A 10,245-nucleotide genomic window follows, 5' to 3' on the forward strand; every position below is an offset into this window, starting at 1 on the left:
AGACTTGATGTGGTGCATGACTAGCCGTTCAAAGCACTTCATGAGGATGGGGGTAAGTGCAACTGGACGGTAGTCATTGAAGCAGGATGGAGACGACTTCTTCGGGACTGGAATGATGGTGGTGGCTTTGAAGCATGTGGGGACAACAGCCTGGCTTAGCGAGATGTTGAAAATGTCTGTGAAGACATCAGTGAGTTCCACTGCACAGTCTCTCAGTACACGCCCAGGAATGTTGTCAGGACCCGGAGCTTTGCGTGCATTGATCCTGCTGAGGGATCTCCTCACGCTGTCCGGGGACAGCGTCATCACCTGGTCGCCGGGAGGAGGTGGAGTCTTCTGTGCAGTGGTGCTGTTTTGTGCCTCAAAGCGAGCGAAGAAGACGTTCAGCTCGTTCAGCAGGGAGATGGTGCTGTCACAGGTGCGTGGTGGGGGCTTGTAGTCCGTAATGGTCTGTATCCCCTGCCACAGGCTCCGAGTGTCTCTGCTGTCGCTGAAATGATGGGCTATCCTCCTGGAGTACTGTCTTTTTGCCTCTCTGATGCCGCGGGAAAGGTTGGCCCTAGCTGTCTTCAGGCCCACCTCATGGATTGGTTTTATACATTATTTTCTTGTTTAGTCATTGGCCTATATTTATTTAATGACTACACTCTAAAAAATGTGGGTCAAAACAACCCAATTGCTGGGTTTGTCCCTATTTTACCCAGCACTGGGTTGTGTTTAACCCAGCATTTTTTAGAGTGTAGAGTGAACAAAAAAACCTTGCATATGCAAGATATGCAAAGACTCACAAAATTATTATTCTTTGCAGATGCAACTCATTGTCAGACAGTAACCGCTCCAGGCTAAATGCAGGACGTCAGCAATAGTCTCTGATCGTACCCCTCTGATTTCTCCCCATGGGCCGTTCCCAATATGCCTCTGGAGATCAGGTGGCCCAGATAAACATATGCAATCTGTCACTGCCCACAACTGATAGACAGAGTCACCCTCATGCAGTTTTCCATCCATTTTGTTGCATCATTTACCAGAAATAAACCAACTAATATCATGTAGAAAACAAGTTTTATGGATGGAAAAAAATGACTAATGTAAAATTAACCACATCCTTGCAAAAACAGAGCAAATCAAACGAAAGTGAACGGCATCTCAGCCCTTGATTTTTGAGAAGCTCATGTTTCTGGTTTTCTTGGCATGCAGGGTTTAGCCTGATCATCCATCTTTAGTGATGCTGTCATTGTGTTTTGTGTGTCTTTGGTTAAAGGTTGCTGGCCGCTGTGGTTTAAAAGCACAGTGTGAGTCTCAGTTGAAGCTCTCAGTTAATTGTGATTGTTTTTGTAGCGAGATATAGGCTTCTAGGCCTCTTCATCACATGAGAAGCCAACAGTAATCCAACCCACAGAAGCAGGGATGGTTTTCCTGGTTTCATTAATCTAGTGACTTGTGCACAAGAAATTTAAGATGAAGTCATCCATTAGAACCCTTAAATCATTTTTTTAAATGATTTAAAATGCCCCAACCGAATGCTTGGTGTACATAAGCGCTAAAAAGATTACATCAAAGGACAAAGATGTCAAAGAGAGACTGGACAGACATGTAAGGAAGAGTCTTCTGTCACTGCGAGACTGATGAGCACCAACAGGTCTTTGAATTGAGAAATGGCCTGTCTTTTGTGGAGGAATGTGTGGCACAGGGTTATCAGCTCTAGACGATCCCTCAGAGCTCAGAAATGGCCTTCCACTTGATTCTGAAGTTTCTCAGATCCGTTTTACTGACTAGATGAGCTGTTGGAAATGCACCCTTGAAACTCTTAGCCGTATAGTTTGATTTAAAAACAACCGATTCACAGAGATTTAACATTCTTTTAAATAATGGGGGACACGCAGGGTGTTTGTCATGTGATCAATTTATGTCTCGCTTTAGTCCTTGGGGCTCCCCTGCTAAAAGTCTTTCTTTGTTGGAGGCCCATTAAAGAGGTCTGTGTATTTTTCTTTAATGAATTTAATGACTTACAAACGCTCTTTTAAAGGTTTTAAATCTAGATTCAAAATGACCTCTAAATATCGTCATATCCTCAGAAATATGACATTTTGTAAATCGCAGTTTCTTATTTGTCAATTAGAGCTGCTCTAAAGGGTCCTGTGAGTGAAAATGCAGACATTGGTTCAGCAGGAGGGAGCCACTGCAGTTGAATCATTGAGGGAAAGTCTCCCAGAATCCTTTGTGTCAGGTCGCCCCATGACCTACTGTTTCCACATACCCAGGCTCCTTAATGGTAAATGCGCTGCACTATTGGTTTTCTGTATTCATGCCTGTTGCATGGAAACTAATTTCCACTTGAAGAGGAGCTCAGCTGGAGAGAGAAAAATAGAGTTGTTAAAGACTGGGACAGAAACGAGCGCAGAGAGAGAGAGTCTTTGCCCAATTATATTTGTATTCGTTTTTTCTGTTTTATACTATTTTAATTAAGGGACTAGTTCACCAGAAATGTCATTATTTAAACTTAAGATTTGTGTATTTTAATTGCATTTAAAGTTTCCATCCATTTGGATTATTAGCATAAACTAATAAACTTAATATGATGCATATTTGTCAGTCATACATAAATGAAACATGAGATTTTTGTAATAGTATTAATGCACTGCATATGTTTTAAATGCACAGTAAACAGGTTTATATATTTATCATTAATAAATCCAATTTTATTTAATTTTCATACATTTTAACCAACTGAATCTTACGTTCAACAGGAAGCTATCAAACCATGTTCATACTTTTTAACAGATTAAATGTATTTTTCACATGTCATTAAGTTTTAGTTAATAGATATAGTTAATTTTCCATTGAAAGAAGTTGATTCAGTAATATCATGAATTAGCATGTGAAATACCTTTAAATCAACTTTAAATCCATATCTAGATAGTGTTTTTCACACCTCATCCCTTGTTTTTTATTCATCTGCTATTCATCCTCGCTGCTGTCTGTCTTTTACCCTCTGCTGCTCATTTTATTGCCTCACCCTTGTCCTTGACCTCTGTTTATTCTCAGATTCACTCAGTTTCCTCTCCGTTTTATAAGAACCTCATCATTCTGTTGCTCCGTGTGCAGGTGTGGCTCACTTACACACACACACACACACACACACACACACACAGTGATAATGACACCCCTTTAGCCACTTGAGGCATATAATTAGAGAGCAGATATGTGCTGACTCTTAACGATAGGTATTCTCCAGGCTATGGGACTCACCCATGACTGCACCCTCACATTTACAGTGCATCTCAAAATAAAAGATGCACTCCCTCAGGTTCAGAAATAAAAGCATGATGCAGATTGTTTGGAACTGTACTGCCAAGTGTACTGTTAACAAACAGAGAAGTCAAAGCGGTGTATTATTACAGTTAATCAGTGCTGGGTTACTAAAAGTAGTGGCACTACTAATTTAACTACAATTTTCAGTAGCGTGACTGTAGTTGTTTACAAAATAGTGTAGCTGTTCATGTAACTAAATGTTTTGTTCCAAAGCGAGCTGCACAAGCATTTTGGAAGTCTGATTCAATGAACCACTTAAAGAACCTCAAAATGACTCATTTGAAAATAGTTATTACATTTTTTAAATGTATTTTGTCAAATGCTTTTTATACATATTTTAACTTTTTTGTTTCTCTTTATTGGTGATATAGTGTAAATTGAATTGTTCAAATGCTATTCGGTCATTCAAATCGAGATTCATATATATATCTGATTCTTTTTATTAGTAGCTTGTAACTTAATGTAGTTTGACAAGATGCAGTTTCAAAGTAGCTTCTTCAACACTGCAGTTAGGCCTAATGGTGTTGTTATATTTCAGTATTCGTTAATGGTCTTCTTTTGTAATGTTTAGAGTATATTTACATGTAAACAAGACAAGTGAGCCAAACGGAAGCAAATCAGACATAATGTGGGAGCGCTCGGCCTCTCCTGTCTGTCTGGATCTGTAAGATAAATTTGACACGATGACAATAATGTGTTTGTGCCAGGTTTTAATCTTCTGAAATCTTCACAGACTGGACATTCCCACTGGTGCCTTTCAAGAGTAGCAGACGGTGGAGTATTCAGCAGTGCTATTGTTTTATGAATCTCACATATTAGTTGTGCTAAATGCTGACTGTAATATCTTTTAAAAAATCAGGCCAATTGGTCTGCTTCGACTCCTAAAGCATTTCTGGTCTCCAGTTCAAATTAGTGATGCTGTAGCACATTTATCATAGATAAAGAGCGCCTTTCTTTGGCTATTGTTCCTCTGTCATTTTTCATCACTTGGAAGAGTGTAATTTATCCTGGAAGATGGCCAAAGTACAGCACTTCATAGCGTGTTACAAAACGACCTCAGCGAAGAGGCCGTTAGTGGTAGAACCACAACAAATCTGTTAAATGCTAGCAAACTGTACTTTTGTGGTGACACTAATTATTTTACAGGATTATTCTGGGTTCAGCTTTTTTTTTTAACTCCTTTTTTTTATGTTGCCACAAGACGTAAACAATATGAGAGGAAAATCTTCAGTCTTTAGTGTCACATGATCTTTCAGAAATCATTCTAATAGTGAAAGAATAGTGAGTGCTTATGAAATAGTAAGTTTCACATTTTTGCTTTTAAATTCTCCCAAAATTGGTCCCATTTTCTTCCATTGTGTTTCACAATTAAAGTGATAGTTCACCCAAAAATGAAAATTCTGTCATTAGTTACTCACCCTCATGTCGTTCCAAACCCGTAAGACCTTCGTTCATCTTCAGAACACAAATTAAGATATTTTTGCTACGAGAATGCTTTTTGTGCGCAAAGAAAACAAATGTTTAGGGTTTTTTTGCGCATAAAAAGAATTCTCGTAGCTTCATAAAATTACAGTTGAACCACTGATGTCACATGGACTATTTTAACGATGTCCTTACCACCTTTCTTGGCCTTGAACGTGGTAGTTGCATTGCAGTTTATGCAGGGTCAGAAAGCTCTCGGATTTCATCAAAAATATCTTAATTTGTGTTCCGTAGATGAACGAAGGTCTTACGGGTTTGGAACGACATGAGGGTGAGTAATTAATGACAGAATTTTCATATTTGGGTGAACTATCCCTTTTAAGTTTTTTTTATGGTAATCTACAATGCTGTTGATTTAACTTGTATTGAACATGAAATATTAATTTAAAAACAAATATACTGTGCCTCGCTGTCAGCTCCACTTTAAATTGAGTTAAAGTAACTGACATATTGTACATATAAATCAGCATTGTTCTGAGCTCAACATCTTTGACCAGTCTCATTATAAAACATGCTAGCAAGTGTTTGCATTTCCTGTTACGGTTATCCCTCATTAAGCATGTAAATCTGTGTACACAGCTTACGTAGATACGTGCCCGCCATGTTTAGCACCTCAGAACAGGGTGATTTTCTGCAGATACAGAGGCTCACAGTAGGTTTGCCATTCCCTGCCGGCCGGGACTAAGAGTTTAAGATTTAAAGCAAGACTGTGTGACATGGATTTGCCTTAGCTGGAAGGATTTGGCAGACGTACTTAAGAAACCATTGCTCTCTGACTGCATAGTTTTCTAATCTCTTTTGGGCGCACGTCCCCACTGCAGAAAGACTGGCTGCCCTCTCCCACACAGTCTAACACTGTTTTCAAGAAAAAGGCCAGTTGGCTTCAGATATTTGTCTTTTTTTGTCTCTAGATAAAAAGCTAAAAACAAAACTAGGCTGTGTACCTATGGATAATTCGAGCTGTTGTGTTTAAATAGCTCAATGTTGTAATTTAACTGGCCTGCCCTTGGGAAGGTGTTTATAGTCCTCACGGTGGATGGCTGTAAATGCTCTGAGACAGAGAAACTTACAGCCTGTGTGGAAACATTTCAGTAGTCAAATATTAAAAAGCCAAAAGCCACCTTTAGTACTTTGTTTTCTTTTCTCTTCAGGGCCTCTTTATTAAAGGGTGGGACTTTTCTCCGATTTTCAGTGACCTGTTAACGGGTCTAAATTCGAGGACCGGGCTTTTTAGGGTGGGTGCTTCTATGCTAACAAGACATGAGCGTTGTTGAAATCTTGTTTTATGAGCCTCATTTATGGAAACAAATTGGAACTGCTCATAAAATGTATACAGTTGCTGTCAAGTTACCAGTGAATGAACTTGTTAGTGATGTAATGCATGAACTGAATGTGTCTGTCTCTCTCACACTTGCAGATCTCGGTGGGTAAACTGCTGCTGTCATTATCATGATCATGATGCAAACCCTGCTCCTTATCCTGAGCTTATGTGTCTGGGGTTGTCATTGCAACGCCCGCACAACACCCCGAGTGCACCTGTCATATAAAGGTGAGAAATGTGCAATTTTCCCCCATTTTTTAAAACATGCACACACACACATTTTTATTTGTATGTGTATTCTTTTTTGAGTTACCAATACATTACTGGTCTGATATGTAACGAAACAGGCCGTATTTACTATGCATTTTTCCATTGTTGGTAATAAAGTGAGTCACTGAGGTGATCATAATTATTAGACCTCATCTCATTATCACATTAAAATCCTCGATAACACCTGAAAATAACTGGGTCTGACAAAGTACAACCATTGGGGCAGAAATGTGAAAATGCAAATGCTTTAGAGTTTTTTTTTCCTGGATACTCTATATCAGGGGTGGGCAAACTTGGCCCTTCCAGGACACTTTCCTTCTGAGGTTAGCGCCAACCCTAATCAAACACACCTGAACCAGCTAATCATTGTCTTCAAGACTACTAGAAGGCTACAGGCAAGTGAGTCATATCAGGGTTGGATCAAATCTCTGCAGGAAAGTGGCCTGGAAGGGCCAAGTTTGCCCATCACTGCTCTATATGAAGGAATTTTAAAAGTGTCATTTCTAGACTTGGAAGTGTCACGTTAAAGGTGCTGTATGTAAGTTTTTGACTCTACTAAAGCATAAAAATACCATAATATGTTTGCAGATATTTAAGAAACATGCTAAGTTAACATACTTGTTTATCTGAAAAACAATGCTACAGTCAGTTATTCTCCTTTGAAAATGTGCGTTCCGGGCCGGAATGTCCAGCTCTGTTGTGGTTTGTGAAACCCGCCCACTGCCAGTTTACCCAATTGTATTTCGACACCCGGGGTTGCCAGCTGGCAGAAAACACAACGTATTTCATTTCCTTCATCGTCAAGTGTGCTCGTTCCTGTTGGTGTCAACCTGCGTGGGCGTCAAGTCTGAGGAGGAGGGGCTGGGTGAAAAATCCCTCTCCAATATTTTGAACTTGGACTGCAATACCTAGTTACACCACTCGGTGTCAATCCTACAATACAGCACCTTTAATTAATTAAGTCATGGAAATTTCTATAATGAATATATATTTTTTGTCAAGTACTAAAATATTTAATCAGCTATAAATTGCTAAGAAGTTGGTATTTGTAATTTTATAAAATCCAGTAATCACAAACTACTCTATAATCCAGTTCTTGAAATTTCTTTAATTACAGAAATTGATTATTATTATTTAAAATTATTTTTAGTTATTTTATACTTCCACTCCTAGTTTCTGTAAATAAAAAACTTTGAAAACAAGCAGCTTTGTTATTATAGCTAAATAGCAAGAAATATCTTACATGGCCTACAATATGGTTAAAAAGGTGGAGAACTACTGAATAGACTTTTTTTTTTTTTTTTTTAAACGTTATAATAATTTTATTGGGTAGTTCCCTTCTAAAAAGAAAATGCTCATTTTCATGTTTTTCCAAATCTGTATGACTTTCATTCTTCTGTGGAACACTGAAGAAGATATTTTGAAGAATGTTTCAACTGTTTTGTTAATATAATGAAAGTGAAACGGGTTTAAGACAACATTGGACCCCACTGACTTTCATTGTCAGGACACAACAAAAAAAAATATTTTGTGAAGAAAGTCACGCAGGCTTGAAACAGTTAATTTGAAGGGCTCATTTCAGTTTTTTAGAAAGTCTGTGGAATGTAATTATCATGCTTTTTGGAGCTTCTGAGCACTTTGTCATCAGTGGCTTTTTAACGCCTCTCTTTTCTTACTGTTCCTCATGTCACACTCTCTCTCTTTCTCACTTTCTCGCTTCCTGTCTTCCTGTGTATGTTTTGAATCTGGCACCAGCATGCCTCATCTCCCAATTAATGCCCCAGAGAGGGGACTACCCATCATCCCCTCTGCAGGGGGATGTGTCACAGCGGGGCACAAAGAGATGCAAGCAGAGCGAGGCAGATGTTTGAAGTTTAAAAGTCAAATCTCTCGAACACAAAAGCATTAGCATTTTTTTCCCATTCAGCTCGCAAGCGGCGGTCAAATAACGGGCTTTTTGAGAAGATACAGTGGCGTTTTTGAAGCGATATTTGTTTTATATAATGAAAGACACTAGGCACAGCTGCATGCAGACACATTTATAATACTATTTTGCCCATCCGTCTGACAGAAGCACAGCAGCACAACAGGTCAAAGTCTGACATGAATTTGCTCTCAGTTCTCAGAAACTGTCACACACAAAACCCAGCAGGTGCCTCTGCAGTGGAACCCCATTACTTTGTATAATCCATCAGAAAGTATTCACACACACACACACACTCAATGTATATTTAGTACACAACCTGGTTGCATGTGCCAGTTCAGCAAGCTGAGACACCCTACTGTCAGGATGCTGGGCTTTCCTAACACAGTGTCCCGACCAGACGCGACGCAACAATATTCCATTGACAAATTTTCAGGCCACATAAATGAAAATGCTGTGCAATGATTTTGTGTTCGCAAAGCATCTCAAAGCTGAACAGTGTAATATAAAGAACACATACATTCATGACCTGATACTTCTCCATGCAACATACTTTTTATGGATGTCATTGTAAAAATTCAGGAATTGTTTGTGAATTTACACAATCAGTCTTTCGATGTTTGGTGTTTAATATACCCTGACCATTTATTTGTAAGCTTTTAACAAAACAGTATGTGGTGGTGTTCTGAAATGAGGAAGCAAAGTTTTTTTGTTTTAGTCAAATGTAAATTCATTAAAATAAACACAACTTACACAGAGGAAAAAAACATTTTTAATAGATTTTTACATCAACAATGTAATCAATATTATATTTTCAAGTATGAATTTTTGTACTATTTGTTAACATATAAACATTTGAAGTGGATACATATAACATTTGAAGTGGATCAAAAAAGTTATTCAAAGTTGTCCTAAGACAAGAATGCATTTAGGTTTTACTTTGATGAAAGGTTTTGATCCACTTCAAATGTTGACTATTTTATATATATATATATATATATATATATATATACAGTGGGTACGGAAGTATGTTTTGAATCTGGCACCAGCATGCCTCATCTCCCAATTAATGCCCCAGAGAGGGGACTACCCATCATCCCCTCTGCAGGGGGATGTGTCACAGCGGGGCACAAAGAGATGCAAGCAGAGCGAGGCAGATGTTTGAAGTTTAAAAGTCAAATCTCTCGAACACAAAAGCATTAGCATTTTTTTCCCATTCAGCTCGCAAGCGGCGGTCAAATAACGGGCTTTTTGAGAAGATACAGTGGCGTTTTTGAAGCGATATTTGTTTTATATAATGAAAGACACTAGGCACAGCTGCATGCAGACACATTTATAATACTATTTTGCCCATCCGTCTGACAGAAGCACAGCAGCACAACAGGTCAAAGTCTGACATGAATTTGCTCTCAGTTCTCAGAAACTGTCACACACAAAACCCAGCAGGTGCCTCTGCAGTGGAACCCCATTACTTTGTATAATCCATCAGAAAGTATTCACACACACACACACACTCAATGTATATTTAGTACACAACCTGGTTGCATGTGCCAGTTCAGCAAGCTGAGACACCCTACTGTCAGGATGCTGGGCTTTCCTAACACAGTGTCCCGACCAGACGCGACGCAACAATATTCCATTGACAAATTTTCAGGCCACATAAATGAAAATGCTGTGCAATGATTTTGTGTTCGCAAAGCATCTCAAAGCTGAACAGTGTAATATAAAGAACACATACATTCATGACCTGATACTTCTCCATGCAACATACTTTTTATGGATGTCATTGTAAAAATTCAGGAATTGTTTGTGAATTTACACAATCAGTCTTTCGATGTTTGGTGTTTAATATACCCTGACCATTTATTTGTAAGCTTTTAACAAAACAACACTTTTGAACATTTATTTATCCACTTATTTGCAAGTTTAACATTTA

General features: G+C 38.6%; 1 protein-coding gene across 1 annotated transcript in view; it reads left to right on the plus strand.

Moving 5' to 3' along the window:
* LOC107667995 (semaphorin-3F-like) overlaps window positions 1-10,245 on the plus strand; it is a 43,087-nt gene that overhangs the window by 18,048 nt on the left and 14,794 nt on the right. The window contains exon 2 of the mRNA XM_016459726.1: window positions 6,212-6,343. Within this exon, the coding sequence (XP_016315212.1) occupies window positions 6,244-6,343 (100 nt within the window). The 5' untranslated portion in view covers window positions 6,212-6,243. The remainder of the gene's footprint in view (window positions 1-6,211; window positions 6,344-10,245) is intronic.

The sequence above is a fragment of the Sinocyclocheilus anshuiensis genome, unplaced genomic scaffold (genome assembly GCF_001515605.1).
Source record: "Sinocyclocheilus anshuiensis isolate Anshui unplaced genomic scaffold, SAMN03320099.WGS_v1.1 scaffold1024, whole genome shotgun sequence".
Taxonomy (NCBI): domain Eukaryota; kingdom Metazoa; phylum Chordata; class Actinopteri; order Cypriniformes; family Cyprinidae; genus Sinocyclocheilus; species Sinocyclocheilus anshuiensis.